The 20381-nt window shown below is 40.1% G+C and overlaps 1 protein-coding gene across 7 annotated transcripts in view; it reads left to right on the top strand.

Moving 5' to 3' along the window:
* The window catches only part of ints6l (integrator complex subunit 6 like), a 222322-nt gene that overhangs the window by 74361 nt on the left and 127580 nt on the right, over window positions 1–20381 (top strand). For 4 of the 7 annotated variants that reach the window (XR_010019559.1, XM_063061194.1, XM_063061196.1 and 1 more), the window contains 3 exons: window positions 3662–3790; window positions 6248–6408; window positions 15337–15489. Coding sequence is in view for 5 of the 7 variants with exons in the window: in XM_063061194.1 (XP_062917264.1) it covers window positions 3662–3790; window positions 6248–6408; window positions 15337–15489 (443 nt within the window). In the remaining 2 variants the exon portion in view is untranslated. Of the gene's footprint in view, window positions 1–3205; window positions 3358–3661; window positions 3791–6247; window positions 6409–15336; window positions 15490–15590; window positions 15639–20381 lie in introns of those variants that run through there. The other 3 variants (XR_010019560.1, XM_063061197.1, XM_063061198.1) reach the window with 2 other exon arrangements.

The raw sequence follows: 20381 nt of genomic DNA, 5'->3' as shown, positions 1-20381 counted from the left end.
TCCTCCAGCGTGTTGTGAGTGTTGCTTTGACCCCAGCATCTGCAGAGTACTTTGTGTTTACCACAAAGATTTGACATTCTGTGACCCTATGTCACCTCTTTCTAAAGATGTAATTCCATCTCTTGCCAACAGAACCACACCACTGCCTGTGCCTTCCTGCCTGTCTTTCCAATGCAAAGTATATTCTTTGACGTACTTTGGTCTTTTTTCAGTTTCTTTCCGCTCCCAACTATGGTCTTCTTTCAGCCACGACTTGGGGTTGCCATGTGCCTGCTGCTTTAGAACTTGTTGCTAGAGAGCATGGGTTCGACAGATGCTGTCAGAGTACCCTAGATGAGCAATTAAGTAGCTGCAGTCTGCCGTCTAGTAGATGACCTGCTCATCAAATGAAGTACTGTTTAAGGCAAAGGCTCTCAATCAGATGTGATTCTTTGGCTTGGATGGTGTTGATTTTGAATTTGTTGAAGCATTAATCCAAGTGAGTTGTGAATATTCAGTTGCATTCCTGATGTACCTTTGAGATGTCAGAAAAGCAGTGAGTCAGTAGGTGTTGGAAATACAGACTGATATTTTCCAGTAGCCTTAATGTGTATCTTGCTGTTCCAGTTAAATTCCTGATCACCTCCTGTTGCTGTTGAGGAGCATGACATGGTTTTAGGGAAATAGTTATTCATAGTTGTTAGACATGGCCGTTGCCTGATATTTCTCTGGTGTAGTGTTAACTTCCTACTTCTCAGCCCAGTCTTGTCCGAGTCTTGCTGCATGGGGCATGGATTGTTGTATTTGGCGAGGAGCTGGCAATGCAAATGAATATTATGCAATCATCTGGAAAAAGTCTGCACTTCTGTGCTTTTGGTGAAATGCAGGTTATTATCGGAGCTATTCCAGTGTTTGGGTTTTGCACTCATTTATGTCTTGGGGGTTGTAATTATTAATTGCACCCACAATTATCTTCTGTTGTGCAAAGTTTTACTCTAGCCATTGGAGTCTTTTCCTCTCTAAGCCTTGATTTCATTTTCACCAGAGCTCCTGAGTACAGTTCCAATAATCATTAAATGCCTCCTGATGCCAGGGCGTATCAACTACTATTTAACATAGCTGTATTTTGTTTCATAGGTGAGTGATTGTTACAGGCAAATAAGTGGGAACTGGAATTTATGGGAATGCCCTGAGAACTGTTATGGGCTGAGTGACCAGAAGAAATTGGAGCACAATTAGGCCATTTGACCCACTGAGTATGCTGAATGAAATGAATGTTGTTAGGAAGTATTAAAGTATTACCATTTTCCATGCTGTTTCCCTGCAGATCCTCTTTCCTAATATAACTGAGCTGATTTTTGATGTATTTCAAATGTTCCTTTTGAGCTTTTGTTTAGTCATGCTTTGTTTCATTTCTCCCCATCACTAGAAACACTCACAACATGCTGGAGGAACTCAGCAGGTCGGGCAGCATCGGTGGAAAAGATCAGTCAACGTTTCGGGCCGGAACCCTTCATCAGGACTGAAGAGGGAAGGGGCAGAGGCCCTATAAAGAAGGTGGAGAGAGGGTTCAAAGGAGAAGACTGGTAGATGCCAGGTGAAAAACCAGTAAGGGGAAAGATAAAGGGGTGGGGGAGGGGAAGCAGGGAGGTGATAGGCAGGAGAGGTGAAGAAGGAATAGGGGAAAGCACAATGGGTGGTAGAAGGAGGCGGAACCATGAGGGAGGTGATAGGCAGCTGGGGGAGGGGGCAGAGTGAAATAGGGATAGGGGAAGGGAGGGGGAGAGAATTACCGGAAGTTGGAGAATTCTATGTTCATACCAAGGGGCTGGAGACTACCTAGACAGTATATGAGCTGTTGCTCCTCCAACCTGAGTTTAGCCTCATCATGGCAGTAGAGGAGGCCATGTATGGACATATCCGAATGGGAATGGGAAGCACAAAAGACAGGATCTCCGGGTAGCCACCCACTTCAACTCTGCTTCCCATTTCCATTCGGATATGTTCATACATGGCCTCCTCTACTGCCATGATGAGGCTAAACTCAGGTTGGAGGAGCAACACCTCATATACCGTCTAGGTAGTCTCCAGCCCCTTGGTATGAACATAGAATTCTCCAACTTCCGGTAATTCCCTCCCCCTCCCTTCCCCCATCCCAGTTTCACTCTGCCCCCTCCACCAGCTGCCTATCACCTCCCTCATGGATCCGCCTTCTTCTTACTACCCATTGTGTTTTCCCCTATTCCTCCTTCACCTTTCCTGCCTATCACCTCCCTGCTTCCCCTACCCTGCCCCTTTATCTTTCCCCTTACTGGTTTTTCACCTAGAACCTACCAGCCTTCTCCTTCCCACCCTCCCCCCACCTTCTTTAAAGGGCCTCTGCCCCTTCCCTCTACACTCCTGATGAAGGGTTCCGGCCCAAAACGTTGACTGGTCGTTTCCACGGATGCTGTCCGACCTGCTGAGTTCCTCCAGTGTGTTATGAGTGTTGCTTTGACCCCAGCATCTGCAGAGTATTTTGTGTCCCCATCACTAGAAGCTGCACACACTGCTTTTCTATCTTATTAAATTTTATAGTCCAGTTTGTGTATTTATTCCTTATTGTTTTTGTTGAGGCCACACAGCCACTGAAACTAATATGATGAACTGTATCAGTTTTCACTACCCTATTGTGTTGCCCATTTGCTAATTTCCCCAGTTTTCCATAAATGCATTTGCTTCATTGCATGAAATCAGTTTTAATGCAATCTTCAGTTTTATTCATTTCTATATAAACCTTGTCAGATTGCTGCAGTGTGTCATGTTGATAATAAAATGACACCTGCAGTGTACAGGTAATTGAGAAGGTGATGGTTCATTATGGTCATTGAATACCGGTCAAGCAGACTGCTTGGTCCTGGGTGGTGTGTTTCTTCATTGTTATTTGAACTGCACTCTTGCTAAGTTCTCAATGTGTTGTAAATATTCTTTTGTTTTGAGTTCATCGGGTCATTCTGCAGGTGTCCAAAATACCTTATTTCTGTGGTTATAAAATATGGGCTAGTGCCACTTTATTTTAAACAGTGAAAGAAAGGAATTAATTGGTCCCCTGCCTGCTATGTACCTGATACCAGTGCAGGCAGAGCATTTGACCTGTCAGTACTGCAACTTGTGGGAGTGCAGATTGCAATTAGCATTCTTCTGTGCTTTCACAGGGCTTGAAGATCCCTACTTGTTGTTTCTACAGGCAGACAAGTGGATCTGCTCCCGAGTGAGGCTGTGAATCAGCAGAGCTGGGGAAGATCAACATGAAAATTTTTGGGGACAGTGCCCCAGAGAGTGGTTTCTCATAGGATGGAGCAAATACCTATTTGTGTGTGGAGGTTGAACTTCACACAAAGAATGAGGAAGAGGCAATCTACGGTAAATTATCTATGATTACTAAATGTAATTTACTTAGGAGGAAACTGTAAGGAAGAATTAGATAATTCAATCAATCATTGCCACTCATACTTATCCATTATCCTTTTGCATATTGTGTGCATTTTCAGTTTCCACAGTGTCAATTCTGTCCTCCTAAGGACTAAAAGTAGTATTTTGGAGTACATTGCATCCAACGGAGTTGAGCTACAGCATCTATTATTTCTAAATTTTAATGTGCACAGTGTACTTAACTTTGTATTTTATTTTAATTCTCTTAAAGGTCGGTCCTACTGTGTGCGCACGCAGCGGATGTTAAACCAGTGTCTAGAATCCTTGGTGCAGAAAGTTCAAAGTGGAGTGGTTATTAATTTTGAAAAAACTGGATCAGACCCAGCACCAATCAGTGAAGGTAAGAATGATAAAAATTTTACAGCCATTGAACCCTTTAAATACATGCTGGCTCCTTGAAGGGAAATTGGTTGTCTCATGAACCTTGCAAATTATTTCCCTTTGTGCCTATCAGTTCTCTTGGAAAGATCTGATTGACTGCCAAAGGCCGTGATTTCCAGATTGTAACCACTGAGTGAAAGAAAAGTTTTGTTATAGAAACCTTAAGGATTCTTTCTAACTCTTACACTCAGTGCACTGCTTATAGAACATAGAATAGTACAGCACAGTACAGGCCCTTCGGCCCACAATGTCATGCCAACCCTCAAACCCTGCCTCCCATATAACCACCACCTTAAATTCCTCCATATACCTGTCTAGTAGTCTCTTAAATTTCACTAGTGTATTTGCCTCCACCACTGACTCAGGCAGTGCATTCCACGCACCAACCACTCTCTGAGTGAAAAACCTTCCTCTAATATCCCCCTTGAACTTCCCACCCTTTACCTTAAAGCCATGTCCTCTTGTATTGAGCAGTGGTGCCCTGGGGAAGAGGCGCTGGCTATCCGCTCTATCTATTCCTCTTAATATTTTGTATAACTCTATCATGTCTCCTCTCATTCTCCTTCTCTCCAAAGAGTAAAACCCTAGCTCCCTTAATCTCTGATCATAATGCATACTCTCTAAACCAGGCAGCATCCTGGTAAATCTCTTCTGTACCTTTTCCAGTGCTTCCACATCCTTCCTATAGTGAAGCGACACAGCACTTCAAGTGTGGCCTAACCAGAGTTTTATAGAGCTGCATCATTACCTCGCGACTGTTAAACTTTATCCCTCGACTTATGAAAGCTAACACCCCATAAGCTTTCTTAACTACCCTATCTACCTGTGAAGCAACTTTCAGGGATCTGTGGACATGTACCCCCAGATCCCTCTGCTCCTCCACACTACCAAGTATCCTGCCATTTACTTTGTACTCTGCCTTGGAGTTTGTCCTTCCAAAGTGTACCACCTCACACTTCTCTGGGTTGAACTCCATCTGCCACTTCTCAGCCCACTTCTGCATCCTATCAATGTCTCTCTGCAATCTTTGACAATCCTCTACACTATCTACAACACCACCAACCTTTGTGTCGTCTGCAAACTTGCCAACCCACCCTTCCACCCCCAAATCCTTGCTTGAAGGCAAGTATGCCTAATTGTTTCACCACTTTATCTATCTGCATCGCCGCTTCCAGGGAACTATGTACTTGTACCCATAGGTCTCTCTGTTATACAACACTCTTCAGGGCCCTGCCATAAACTCTTAAGTCACTTGTCCAAGTTAAATTCCACCTGCTATTCCTTCACTCCCGTCCTGTTAGTCCACCTCCTTCACTGTCCAATATACCACTAAGTTTGATATAGCTGCAACATGCCTTTGTACTCCACTCCCCAACTGACAAAGGCAGACCTACCGTGATCTTCTTTACCGCCCTGTCTACTTGCCTGGCTACTTTTGGGCAGCTACATACAGATCCCTCTGTAGATCAACGCTGTTAAGGGTTCTGTCATTAACTTTATATTTTCACCTTGTATCTGACTCCCAAAATGCAACACCTCACATTTGCGTGTATTAAATTCCATTTGCTTTTTCTCAGCCTTATCTGCAACTGATCTATATACACAAGAAAGTCTGCAGATGCTGGAAATCCAGAGGAGCAAAGAAAATGCTGCAAGAACTCGGCAGGTCAGGCAGCATCGATAGAGGGGAATGAACAGTCAATGCTTGGCTTGAAACTTCGACTGTTCATTCCTCTCCATAGTTGCTGTCTGACCTGCTGAGTTCCTACTGATGTATCCATAGACAATTTTCTTCACTGTTCATTACTTCATCAATCTGTGTTGTGGACAAATTTACTAATCTGTCCGTCTACATTTTTATCCAAGACATTTTGTATGTCACAAATGATGGGTTCCAGTACTGAAAGCACTAATGTTTGGAGACCTCCAGCAAGAATAACATTCTTCCTTCACTACTTTCTGTCTTATGATCAACCCAAGCTACCACGTCACCATGGATCCCAAGCATCTGAATCTTATCAGACACACTTGGTCAGGCCCTGAGAATCTGTCCATCTTTATGTGCTTTAAGACCGCCAGCACCACCTCTTTTGTAATGTGATATTTCCCTCAGTACGGGCATGTGCAACTCTAGTACCTATCTAATTTTTTTCTCATTATGTGGTGACTTATAGAATGACTCCATGATGCGTTATTCTTGCAACTATACTCTAATCATATGGATTCTTTCCTTCATTTAGGAAGCCTTTTTCCACTACTTTATTAGCTGCCTTAATCTGTACTGCCATGTTGTATGTGTGACCATCTTTTTTGACTATATGTGTCTCAGAATATTGTGCTCTCCTTTACTGTTTTGAGTCTCTTGTCTGGTCAACAAGCAGTGGACAGTTCCGTTTCCTTTGTCTCTTTGTTTCAGATGGTGTGGTTGAACCACCTCGAGCAACTTTATGTACTCCTCAAACTTGGCATAGCTGTCACAAGTTGATATATGTGCGACCTAATCCTAAGACGGGAGTACCTGTTGGACACTGGCCAATTCCTGAATCCTTTTGGCCAGATCAAAACTCCCCAACATTGGTGAGTATCAGTGACATAGGAAGTGATTATTTTCAGAAATTATTTGCTCCTTGACTAATTAATATTTTCTATTCAAATTAGTAATTTGAATATATGGTTGACTCCAATATTGCACATAAAGAAAATACATTTAAAGGTCAGAAATTCAATGAAAGGGTTAACATATGAGGAGTGTTTGATGGCTCTAGTCCTGTACTTGCTGGAGTTTAGAAGAATGACACAGGGATCTCATCAGGAAGGCTGGATCTGTCCTTGGCTACAACCCGGACTCTTTTGAGTTAGTGGTAGAGAGAAGGTCACTAAACAAACTTATCCATTATGGATAATCTGGCACATCCTCTCCATGACCTACTGAATAAGCAGCAGAGCACCCTTTCGAACAGACACATTCAGCTCCCCTGTTACAAGGGTTGTAACAGAAAATTTTTCCTACCAAATGCAATAGGCATATGCAACTGTTAATCTTTGTGCAACAGGAGAACACATTTCGTAATACAATAGTCTCTGTTTTATTATTTTGTACATTATTGTTGCACATTATTGCAAATTACTACACATTGGTAAATTATTGTGTATATTATTATTCTGTACTTTATTATTAGTTAAGTCTGCACACTGCTAAGTGTGTTTTTAAATGTTGCTGCAGTAATGACAGAATTTCCCACTCGGGATCAATAAAGTATTATTATTATCTTATTGAAACCTATCGAATGTTGAAAAGTCTAGATAGAATGAACTTGTAGAGGATGTTTCCTGTAGTACATGAGTCTGGGACTAGAGTACACAGCTTCCGAATAGAGGGGCATCTATTTAGAGCAAAGATGAGGAGAAATTGTTTGAGCCAAAGAGTGATGAATCTGTGGAATTCATTCCTACATACAGCCGTGGAGGCTGAGTCATCGGGTATAATTAAAGTGGAGGTTGATGGTTTCTGTTTAGTCAGGATGCCAAAGGTTATGGGAAGAAGGCAGGAGAATGGGGTTGAAAGGGATAATAGATCAGCCATGATGGATGGCAGAACATACTTGATGGGTTGGATGGCCTCATTCTACTCTGATGTCCTGTGTTCTTAACTCAAATTGATTAAGGAATCCAGGGAATATAGAAAAGTAATAAACAATCAAATAATCAGAATAATGTGAAATTCCAGATGCACAGGCCTGGTGTTTAGAAAGCTGTTTGAAAGAGTGACGAATAGAACTACAGGTTTAAACTCTCTGGTCTGGAATCTTCTGAATCTGTAGTACATACCTGTCCTAAATAACTAATTCTGAGTAAGATTCAAATAAAATCTAAAATTAACCAAGGTATCTACCAACCCTACCAGAGCAACCTTTGTGATCTCAGCTGACAGCATTCAGACTTGTGGGAATTTCAGCTGGCTCACCGATATCTGAGCCCGAGCATGACTCAGGGAGTGTCTCTGGCTCAGAGGAAAATGATTGGGGACAATTTTTGCCATCCAGATAAGTGTTTCATCCTGTATTTCATAAAGTTCAATTGGCATTTAAAATCCAAAAGCCAGCAATCAGTAGCAGGTAATTATTGGTGAAAAAAGCTAGGATGTTAGGTGAAGCTTTTGGATATAGCCTTGCCAGCATTGAGTGCTGTGAGATTCTGTATCTTTGACTATCTAGAATGTACTGGCTGAGTGAAAGGCGAATGCAGGTGTTCTCATGATTTTTAACACCTGTTTAGACAAGCATTTGAACTGTCAAGGTATGTAAATCTATGGGTCAATTGCTGGTAAATGGGATTGCTATAGATGGGTGTTTTCTGTTAAGGATGGGCGTGGTGGGCCAACAGACTCATTTCTTTGCTGTATCATCATTCTGGGGATGAAGTGTACAGGGTGGTGTGCTAGTTTAGTGCAGCTGCAGAGGGTTGTAAACTCAGCCAGCTTCATCATGAGCACTAACTTCCCCAGCATTAAGGTTATCTTCAAAAGGTGATGCTTCAAAATGGTGACATTAGTCATTAAAGACCCCTTTCTCCCAGGACATGCCCTCTTCTCATTGCTGCCATCAGGAGGCGGTACTGGAGCTTGAAGACACACTCAATGCTTCAGGAACGGCTTTTTCCCCACCACCATTAGATGGTGATACAGGTACCAAACCTGATTCTGATATTGGTGGGCCAGTGGTCTGGAGATTTTGAGGAACCAGCAGAGGAAATCGATATGGAAGTAGTGGCAACTAGTTTGATATGTAAAATGGAGAGTAAAGGCTAATACCTTCCATTTTGGTCACCTTGTCATAGGAAACACATTGTCAAGCTGAAAAGGTTGAAGAGGAGATTTACAGGGATGCTACTTGGACGACAGTGCCTGAGTTGTAAAGAGAGGTTGGCTATGCTTATTCTTAGCTCAGGGGAATGAGGGGTGACCTCAGTTTGTAAAATTGTGATGGGGTATGGATAAGGTGGAAAGTCATAGTCTTTCTGCCAGGGTTAGAGTGTCCAAAACAAGAAGGGACAAATAGAAGATAAGAGGGGAGAGATTTAAAAGGGACCTGAGAGATAACTACTTTACATCAAGGGTAGTGAGTACTTGGAATGAGCTGCCAGAAGAAGTGGTCAGGCAGGTACAACTGCAACATTTAAGATACATTTAGGAGGACTTCCGGTAGCGCTCATGGAGTGAAGTCGCGTTCTTGACTCGCTCCATTACCTCTGAGTTTTTTTTCTCTATGGTCAGCTATACTTTAATTAACCATTAAGGCATCAATTTTTACAATACTTTGAATTAAACTGAATTCTCTGACAATTGGATGATACTTAGATCTGCTATGTCTAAGAACGGGAAAGACGGCAAGGATGGTAAACCTCCGGTTAAACCGAAAGCTACGGATCTCCCTCCGACTGAATCACCGGTGACTTTGAAAGCGATATCGGAGTTAATTCAGAGGGAAATTTCAACATCTGTTAGGGAGATGATTCGTACGGAAATTGCAGGCTTTGTTAAAGACCTGATTCATACGGAAATCTCAACTAATTTCCAGAAAATTGCCGATTTAATTGATAAGATGCAAACATGTATTGCGGAACATCAGTCGGCTATATCTGATCTTCAAAAATTCGCGCAACAAAGTGAGCTTAAGATGGGGAAAATCGAAGAAACAATTAATGTAATGAAGAAGAAACTTGACTTTTTGACTTTTAAAAACTCTGACTTGGAATCTAGAATGCGACGGCAGAATTTACGAATGATTGGCGTGAGGGAAGCCGTTGAAGCTAACAACCCCATGAAATATTTCTCCCAACTTTTAAAAGATGCATTCCCTACTGTATTTCCTGACCAACCACCGCTACTGGATCGTGTTCACAGAATCCCATCATACTCGTCTAGGTCAGATAGACCTAGGCATGTTATCTTACGTTTTCATTACTTTCAAGACAAGGAGAGACTGTTTCGATTCGCTCGATCTAAAGGTTTCATTGATTTTTCGGATCTTAAGTTCCGATTCGTGGAAGATTTCAGTAAACCAATCTGGGACCAACGGGTCCGTTACAGATCCGTGATGTCGGAATTCTAAAAGATGGATTTAAGACCAGCGCTGCTGTACCCTGCACGTCTAAGGATTCGCATGTCAGATGGAGCCCTTCGTTTTTTTGATTCTCCATCGGATGCCCAGAGTTATCTGGATCAACTTTCATCTCCAACATCTTAATTGCCTTCTTTTTAATTTTCTCCGTTGATCGGAGGCTGTGAATTGGTTGGTTTTAACTTTTCTGTGCCCTATTTGGGCAGAAAAGTTTACTTTCGATTTCTTAATATGGCTGCTAAATTTTCTTTTTAACTGCGTCATTTCTTTCTTTTCCCAGGGGATTCTGGGTGGTTACTTCCCTTTTGTCATCTTACGTATTTCCTGTGCGGCCTTAAATTTTGTAGTTTTTGTTTAAATTTTATTCTGTTTTGCTTTTTATAATCACTTTATGTTAATAATCCTATTTTTTTTTTTGCTGTGTCTATTCATGAGTTTGAGGTTTATTGTGGTTTTTTTTTAATATATATTTTCCGGCTTTTGTTCTGTTCTGTGTGTATTCTAATTGAGCTAACTTTTTTTTTACTTATTTTTTTACTGTTTTACAATTAGCTGATCCTTTTCATATTTATACCTTTTTTTTAGGGAGCGTATACCGGAAGTCATGGGGGTAGTTTTAGCGCTTGCTTCTTTCTGGCGGGTCTGCTTTAGATTTTGCCTTGGGGTCTTGGGCTGGGGGGTGGCGGGAGGGGCTTCACGTTTTAGTTTGTTTTTCTTTGGGCTATATACATTATTGAAGTTCTGGTTGCGTCCTTTTCCCCGGTATCTTTTGTATGTTCTGTTTCCTCTCCGGGTTTGTGGGTCGCGCCTATTGTCAATCCTCCTTGTTGTGGGTTGACTTTAGGATTTATGGAGTCTATTATTAATTTTATCTCCTGGAATACTAATGGTCTTAATCATCCTATTAAAAGAAAAAAAGTTTTTAAAGTGTTCCGGAGACTTAAAGCACAAATTTTATTTTTACAAGAGACCCATGTACGGAGGGGGGACAGACTACGTTTTTTCAAATTCTGGAAGGGACAACAATTTCATTCGAACTCCAATGCTAAGATTCGAGGCGTCTCTATTTTTATAGATTCCTCAGTTACTTTTATACAACAGGATATTATCTCTGATCCGAATGGTAGATTTTTATTGGTTAGTGGTTTACTATTTAATAAAAAAGTAGTTTTGGTTAATGTTTATGCTCCTAATATGGATTGTCCGGAATTTTATAAATCATTGTTTGATCAGTTTCCGAATTTGAACGAGTTTTCATTGATTTGGGGCGGAGATCTTAATACCTGTTTATCTCCAGCTTTGGACCGTTCGGCTCCTTTACGGACTTTACCTAATAAATCTGCAAATTTGATTAATTTTTTCCTTTCTGATTCTGGGTCGACGGACATTTGGCGTTTTCTGCATCCTCAGGAAAAAGATTTTTCCTTTTTTTCACATGTTCATCATTCCTATTCAAGAATTGATTATTTTTTTATTGATTCTCGTCTCATTCCTTCAGTGATTAAATGTGATTATGATTCTATAACCATTTCGGATCATGCTCCACTTAAGCTTTCTATTAAAATTATGGCCAATATACCAAACAATAGACAATGGCGTTTTAATTCGCTGTTGCTTCAGGACTCGGACTTTGTTAATTTTATGAATGAACAGATTGAGCTTTTTTTTACAATTAACCATACAGAAGATATTTCGGTTAACACTCTTTGGGACACTTTTAAAGCCTATATTCGGGGTCAGATTATTTCGTATTCCGTTGCTTTGAGGAAGAAACAGAAGCAGGAGGAGATGGCAATTGTGGACAAGATTAAAGAAATTGATAAGAAATATGTTATGGCTCCTTCTGAGGAGCTATACAAACAAAGAACTGAACTTCAAATGGAACACAGTTTACTACTCTCGTCCTCGATTGTAAACCAATTAAAGAAAACAAGAAGTGATTTTTATGTTCACAGTGATAAAATTGGCAAGTTGCTGGCTAATCAATTGAAATCTAATTATGCTAAATCTCAAATCAATCAGATTTATAACCAAAATGATCGATTGATATTGGATCATGTGGGGATTAATCAAACCTTTTGTGATTTTTATTCTTCTTTATATCAATCAGAGTCTCCTCGAGATTCTAAATATATGAATGATTTTTTAGATAAGTTAGACTTTCCTCAGATTTCACAGGATATGTCTTCTTTATTAGATACTTCCATTACAATGGATGAGATTAAGAATGTTATTTTTTCTATGAATCTGGGGAAAGCTCCTGGCCCTGATGGGTTTACCGTTGAATTTTATAAATGTTTTGCTTCTTTATTGATTCCTTGGCTCTATAAGGTTTTTGAGGCTTCTTTGAAACTTGGTAAACTTCCGGAATCTTTTAATAGAGCATCAATTTCTTTAATACTAAAGAAGGATAAAGACCCTGCTCAATGTGCATCTTATAGACCAATATCTTTATTAAATGTTGATTCTAAAGTTTTTTCTAAGTTATTAGCAAATAGACTAGAAAAAGTACTTCCTTCTATTATTTCGGAAGACCAAACGGGTTTTATTAAAGGTCGTTACTCTTTTTATAATATTCGTACATTGTTAAATATCGTTTATACTCCCTCACAAAATGTTCCTGAGTGTGTTATTTCTTTAGATGCCGAGAAAGCTTTTGATAGAGTAGAATGGCCTTATTTATTTAAGGTGCTTGAAATGTTTAATTTTAGCTTGAAATTTATATCCTGGATTAAACTGTTATATCACTCCCCTGTAGCCTCGGTTCGTACTAACTCTTTAAACTCACCTTTTTTTCCTCTCTTTCGTGGTACTCGACAAGGCTGTCCTCTTAGTCCCCTATTATTTGATATTGCATTAGAACCTCTTGCAATTGCTATTCGAGAATCTTCAAATATTACTGGGATAACTCGGGGATTAAAGTCCCATAAATTATCACTCTATGCTGATGATTTACTTTTATATATTTCTAATCCTGAGAGATCTATTCCTGTTGTTTTAGAGTTATTAGCACAATTTGGTCTTTTCTCAGGTTATAAATTAAATCTTAGTAAGAGTGAACTTTTTCCGATTAATAAACATCTTCCCTTATATTATAAATTTCCATTTAAATTGATTAATAATTACCTTTCATATCTTGGGATTAAAATTACTTGTAAACATAAAGATTTATTTAAGATTAACTTTTTACCATTAATAGACCATATTACTCAACTTTCATCTAAATGGTTTCCCTTATATTTAACTTTGATTGGTCGTATTAATGCAGTTAAGATGTTTTTTTTGCCAAAATTTTTATATGTGTTTCAGGCATTACCAATTTTCGTTCCTAAATCTTTTTTTGATAAAGTCGACTCTAAAATTTCTTCATTTATTTGGCAGAATAAGAATCCGAGACTGGGTAAAATACATTTACAGAAAGCTAAGAGAGATGGAGGTTTAGCATTACCTAACTTTAGATTTTATTATTGGGCTATTAATATTCGACATATGAAATTTTGGTTACTTGACCGGGATATACTATCTATTCCTAAATGGGTAGCATTGGAATTACAATCTGTTCAGGGTTATACACTTGGTTCTATTTTAGGTTCATCTCTTCCTTTTGATTCGAAACGCCTTAAGCAGGTCTCTAACCCGATCGTTAAATATGCTTTGCGTATTTGGTTTCAATTCAGAAAATTTTTTGATCTTAATCAATTCGGGTTAGCGATTCCTATTTTAGGTAACATATTTTTTCCTCCCTCTTTTACGGATCGCGCTTTTCAAACTTGGAAGACTAAGGGTATTTTACGGTTTTTGGATTTATTTTTAGATGGTTCCCTTATGTCTTTTGAACAATTATCTAATAAATATAACTTATCAAGAATACATTTTTTTAGATATTTACAAGTTAGAAATTTCCTAAGTACTATACTTTCTTCCTTTCCAATGCTTCCTCCTATATATATTTTAGATTCGATAATTAACCTTAATCCATGTCAGAAAGGTGCATCGGCTATGATTTATAATATTATTATGAAACTTAGGAAAGCTCCATTTGATAAGATTAGGGTAGATTGGGAACAGGAATTGGGGCTTACCATTTCTGTGGATGATTGGGGGCAGATTTTACAATTAGTTAATACTTCCTCTATTTGTGCTAAACATTCCCTAATTCAATTTAAAGTGGTGCATAGAGCACATATGTCCAAAGATAAGTTAGCGCGTTTTTACTCGCATATTAATCCTTTCTGTGATAGATGTTCGGGGCAGATAGCCTCTTTAACTCATATGTTTTGGTCTTGCCCTACTTTGGAAACTTTTTGGAGAGATATTTTCAATATTATTTCTAAGGTATTAAATATAGATATCTCTCCTCACCCTATTACTGCTATCTTTGGACTACCTAAAATTTCTAGTAATCTTTCCCCTTCAGCCCGTAGAATGATTGCATTTCTTACTTTAATGGCGAAAAGATGTATTTTACAACATTGGAAAGAGCTTAATGCTCCAACTACCTTTTTTTGGTTTTCTCAGACGATTTTATGTTTGAATCTGGAGAAAATTAGAAGTAACCTTTATGATTCTTCATTTAAATTTGAACAGATTTGGGGACCTTTTATTCGATATTTTCATTTAATGTAATATTTACCCTTCTTGTTTTTTTTCACTGTTTTAATGGAGGTCGGGATTGAGGACGTGATTTTAAGTTTAACTCTGTTTGGTTTCAAGTTAGCCCATTGCTTTGCTTTGCTTTTAGTTAGTTGCACGGTGGGTTTTTTTTTGGGGTTTTTTTTTCTTGTTTTCCATTGATATATATAAAATCTAGTATACTATTATGTTATCTTGGTTTCTTATGCTTAAATTACATTGTTTGTAGTATTTTCTTTTTGGTATTGTTATCTTTTGGAATTTTATTATACTTTAACATTGTATTAATGTTTATATGGCTTACCTTTTTTGTATACTTACTCAATAAAAAGATTTAAAAAGAAAAGAAAGAAGATACATTTAGATAGGTACATGGAGGGAGAGGGTCTTGGAGGGTTGTGGGCCAAATATGCCCAACTGGGAGTAAGAGGGAGGATACTTTTGGGCTGAAGGGCCTGACCTGTTTCTGTGCTGTGTGACTAAGTATGGGATGTCTGGAAATTGAAAATTAATAACAGAAACAAGGAATTGGCAGATACAGTAGTTAAAACCAATACTTTGCATAAGCCTTCATATATTGATTGATTGTCTAGAGTTTAGGTTTAGTAATCTTGTATTTTAATTCAAATGATAGATGTGTTTTGATAACAAGCCCTTCTGCTCACTCTCCACCTATGTACCTACACTTGGTCTGTACTCTTCCATTCACATAGCACAGCAATGTTAAATATGCTCCATTTTGTTTGATCCTCAGCCTCCACGTACAGCTCATCCTGTGGTAAGGTTCTCCTGTGCTGATTGTGAACCAATGGTCATTGATAAATTACCCTTTGATAAATATGAACTTGAACCTTCACCTTTGACTCAGTACATTCTGGAGCGCAAATCTCCTCACACCTGCTGGCAGGTAAGTGTATTACTGCAGTGGTGACTGCTTATTCTGTATTTATGCCTATAGTCTTTTCCTTTAGGTCATTCTCATATATATTCTTCCTGTAATATTGACAGGGAGTGGATAATTGAATGCTGTCTGCTACCCAACTGCAGAGTGCTCAGGTGGGTGATACACATCTACATATACCATGCCAGTAGAGTCCTTGTGCTCTTGTTAAGTCATCCATTTCAAGATTCTTCACCTCATCAAAACTGACTTGTGATTCCAGGTGCTGCTTTGATAGGAATGTTCTTCTCTGTTAGCTAGGTTCCATGTACCTGTATAGGTGATTATAAAGATCCTATGTCATTGTTCGAAGAACAACAAGGTGTTCTCCAACTATCCTCACATATTTATTCATGAGCAGCATCTAGAAGAGCTTATCTGGGCATTTATACTATTGGTGTTTGTGGGAGCTTGTATATTCAGCTGAATTACAACCTTCCATTTATTAAATTTTGACCTTACAGGTGGTTCTCTGTATTCCAAGTCTATTATTATTGTAGCCATAGTTTATATTATCAGCCCATGAGATGGGTCCCCCATACATCAATTAGTTCTCAACCACAACTGCAAAATCTGTTTCTGCCCGTGCTGACTAGTTGCCTCCACCAGTGGCTTACCATAGTGTTGAGAAATCAACATTTCCTTAAACGAATGGGACATATGAAGTACCAATGGATGGGACAGGTGTTGTGGCTGTAGTTTAAGGGAATTTGCTTGATGCTGGGCTCAGCAACTAAGATACTATGTCCAGCGGAATCTAATCTTCTGGGCCCAAGTTCAGCTCTGGATCCATCTCCAACTGTTTTGTTTTATAGATATTTGGTCGCGTTGTACATCTTATCAGCATAGATTGCAGCTTGAAATGGCTGTTACAAGCACAATGCTAAGACTGTTGGAATTGCAACCCTTGCAACATTCTCCCTCTCAGATACTTTTGTTAGAGGCAGGTATATGTGTAAAGAAACGTACAATGGCTGTTGCTGGGGGGTTTGGAGCAATATCCCTTCCTGAGAGGCATAGAAAATGTTGCCTTGAGGTGTGAACATGTGTGGTGCGGGGGGTCTCTTACTCTGTTCTTCTGAGTAACTTCCTGCATTCTGCACTTTGCGAAGGAGAAGCATCAGTCATATGTATCAGTATCGCAATGCAATAAAGGAAATTGCAGAGGCATGAGAGAAGAGCTTACCCAGGTGGATTGGAGGAGGATACTGGCAGGGCTGATAGCTGAAGTTCCTGGATGCAGGATAGATAATGTCCCACAGAAGTTGTTCTCACACGGCAGGGCTAGGCAACCATGGCTAACAAGGGAAGTTAAGGACTGCATAAAAGCCAAGGAAAGGGCATATAAGGTCACAAAAGTGAGTGGGAAGTTGGATGATTGGGAAGCTTTTAAAATCCAATAAAAGGTGTCACGTGATCGGCAACAATGAATATATTGAGTCAGGATTTATAAACAAACAAGCATTTATTAAACCCTGATAAACAATGAAAAACAAACAAACGAAAACCCTAACCAGAAGTAAACAGCTATGCGGCCATTCAGTAAACCGCTACTCAGTACTAACTCTTAAAGTGATAAATGCGAAATCAGTTCTTAAAGCGATAAATTCAAACACAGTTCTTCGAATGGTAAATTTTAAAGTCCAAGAGATTTATATAGTCAATTAGGAGAGACTTTCATGAAGTAACGAATTCCTCGAAGACACAATGTCACTGCCACTCCCAACCGGATCCTGCCTGTCTGCAGGAGTCACGACGACGGAAATAAAACGGTTTTAAAGGCACTGTCCTCTTCCTCTGTACAATAGATTCTGCACAGCCTTTTCTGCCACTTTTAGCAGAGGCTATCTCATGCAGATCGCTCTTTCTTGAACGAATTCAATAATGGTCGATCCTTTCCAAACCCGTCGAACGTCTCCTTCAGGGTCCCATCTTCACTCTCCAATGTTACTGAAAAGATACATTAACAAACCTGGCAGCGATTGGTCAAACTGCCAGCCCAGACTTCTATACCTGACAATAGAACATAAAACTCCGTTTAAAATCAAAACTGTGTCATAATGCAAATATGCAACGGAGCGGAGTATCTCATTGACGTTCTAACTGGAAAACTAACTGCGGCACCAGGGGTCTTCCCTTTTATACCCGTGGTGAACATGTCATCACGTGACCTCACATCGGTGGGGAAATTATATCAGGTGACCTCCAAAAGACCATTACATCATTCTCACAAAAAAATCTCCATGAGGTATGTAACAAAGGCAATAAAAAAGCTATAAGAAGGGAAAAGATGAAATATGAAGGCAGACTAGCCAATAATATAAAGCAGGATACTAAGTTTTTTCAGTTATATCAGTACTAAAGAGGAGGTGAGAGTTGATATTGGACCACTGGAAAATGATGCTGGTGAGGTATCAGTTGGGGACAAAGAAATGGCGGATGAACGTAATGGGTGCTTTACATCAGTCTTCTCTGTGGAAGACACTAGCAGTGTGCTAGAGGTCCGTGAGTGTCAGAGAGCAGGAATAAGTGCCGTTGCTATTAAAAAGGAAAAAATGCTCTGCAAACTGAAAGATCTTAAGGTGGATAAATCACCTGGACCAGATGGACTACATCCCAGAACCCTGAAAGAGGTTGCTAAAGAGATAATGGATGCATTGGTCATGATCTTTCAAGAATCACTTGATTCTGGCACGGTCCCAGAGGACTGGAAGATTGCAAATGTCTCTCCACTCTTTAAGAAGGGAGGAAGGCAAAAGAAAGGAAATTTCATAGAACATAGAATAGTACAGCACAGGACAGACCCTTTGGCCCACAATGTTTGGCTCACAAAGCTGGGTGGCAGTGTGAAATGTGAGGAGGATGTTATGAGAATGCAGGGTGACTTGGACAGGCTGGGTGAGTGGGCAGGTGCATGGCAGATGCAGTTTAATGTGGATAAATGTGAGGTTATCCACTTTGGTGGTAAGAACAGGAAGGCAGATTATTATCTAAATGGAGTCAAGTTAGGAAAAGGGGAAGTACAACGAGATCTAGGTGTCCTTGTACATCAGTCACTGAAAGCAAGCATGCAAGTACAGCAGGCTGTGAAGAAAGCTAATGGCATGCTGGCCTTCATAACAAGGGGAATTGAGTATAAGAGCAAAGAGGTCCTTCTGCAGCTGTACAGGGCCCTGGTGAGACCACACCTGGAGTACTGTGTGCAGTTTTGGTCTCCAAATTTGAGGAAGGACATTCTTGCTATTGAGAGAGTGCAGCGTAGGTTCACGAGGTTAATTCCCGGGATGGCGGGACTGTTATATGTCGAAAGATTGGAGTGACTGGGCTTGTATACTCTGGAATTTAGAAGGCTGAGAGGGGATCTTATTGAAACATATAAGACTATTAAGGGATTGGACACGCTGCAGGCAGGAAGCATGTTCCCGCTGATGGATGAGTCCAGAACCAAAGGCCACAGTTTAAGAATAAGGAGTAGGCCAATTAGAATGGAGTTGAGAAAAAACTTTTTCACCCAGAGAGTGGTGGATATATGGAATGCTCTGCCCCAGAAGGTTGTGGAGGCTAAGTCTCTGGATGCTTTCAAGAAAGAGATGGATAGAGCTCTTAAAGATAGTGGAATGAAAGGTTATGGGAATAAGGCAGGAACTGGATACTGATAGTGGATGATCAGCCATAATCACAGTGAATGGCGGTGCTGGCTCAAAGGGCCGAATGGCCTACTCCTGCACCTATTGTCTATTGACCCTTAAACTCTGCCTCCTATATAACCCCTCACCTTAAATTCCTCCATATACCTGACTAGTAGTCTCTTAAATTTAAATTATAGGCTAGTTAGAGGAAGAGGATAAGACGTGAGAGTATAGGACCAATCAAGTGTGACATTGGAAGAGTGTGTATGGAAGCGGAGGAGATAGCAGAGGTACCTAATGAGTACTTTGCTTCAGTATTTGCTACGGAAGAGGATCTTGGCTATTGTAGGGATGACTTACAGCGGACTGAAAAGCTTGAGCATATAGACATTAAGAAAGCGGTTGTGCTGGCGCTTTTGGAAAGCATAAAGTTGGATAAGTCACCAGGACCGGACAAGATGTACCCCAGGCTACTGTGGGAGGTAAGGGTGGAGATTGCTGAGCCTCTGGCGATGATCTTTGCATTATCAATGGGGACGGGAGAGGTTCCGGAGGGTTGGAGGGTTGCGGATGTCGTTCCATTATTCAAGAAGGGGAGTAGAGATAGCCCAGGAAATTATAAACCAGTGAGTCTTACCTCAGTGGTTGGTAAGTTGATGGAGAAGATCCTGAGAGGCAAGATTTAAGAACATTTGGAGAGGCTTAATGTGATCAGGAATAGTCAGCACCAGGAATTCTGCAGATGCTGGAAATTCAAGCAACACACATCAAAGTTGCTGGTGAACGCAGCAGGCCAGGCAGCATCTCTAGGAAGAGGTACAGTCGATGTTTCGGGCCGAGATTCTTCGTCAGGAGATGACCCTTCCTAGAGATGCTGCCTGGCCTGCTGCGTTCACCAGCAACTTCGATGTGTGTTGTAGGAATAGTCAGCATGGCTTTGTGAAAGGCAGGTCGTGCCTTACGAGCCTGATTGAATTTTCTGAGGATGTGACTAAACACATTGATGAAGGTAGAGTAGTAGATGTAGTGTACAGGTTTCCCTCACTATCTGAAAGTAGAGCGTCCCTATGAAACCATTTGTAAGCTGAAATGCCGTAAAGCGAAGAAGCAATTGCCATTAATTTATATGGGAAATATTTTTGAGCGTTCCCAGACCCAAAAAAAACCTACCAAATCATGCCAAATAGCACATAAAACCTAAAATAACACTAACATATAGTAAAAGCAGGA

This window comes from Mobula hypostoma, chromosome 10 (genome assembly GCF_963921235.1).
Source record: "Mobula hypostoma chromosome 10, sMobHyp1.1, whole genome shotgun sequence".
Taxonomy (NCBI): Eukaryota; Metazoa; Chordata; class Chondrichthyes; order Myliobatiformes; family Myliobatidae; genus Mobula; species Mobula hypostoma.
Note: the sequence above shows the minus strand (reverse complement) of the source record. Positions and strands in the feature narration are given on the sequence as shown.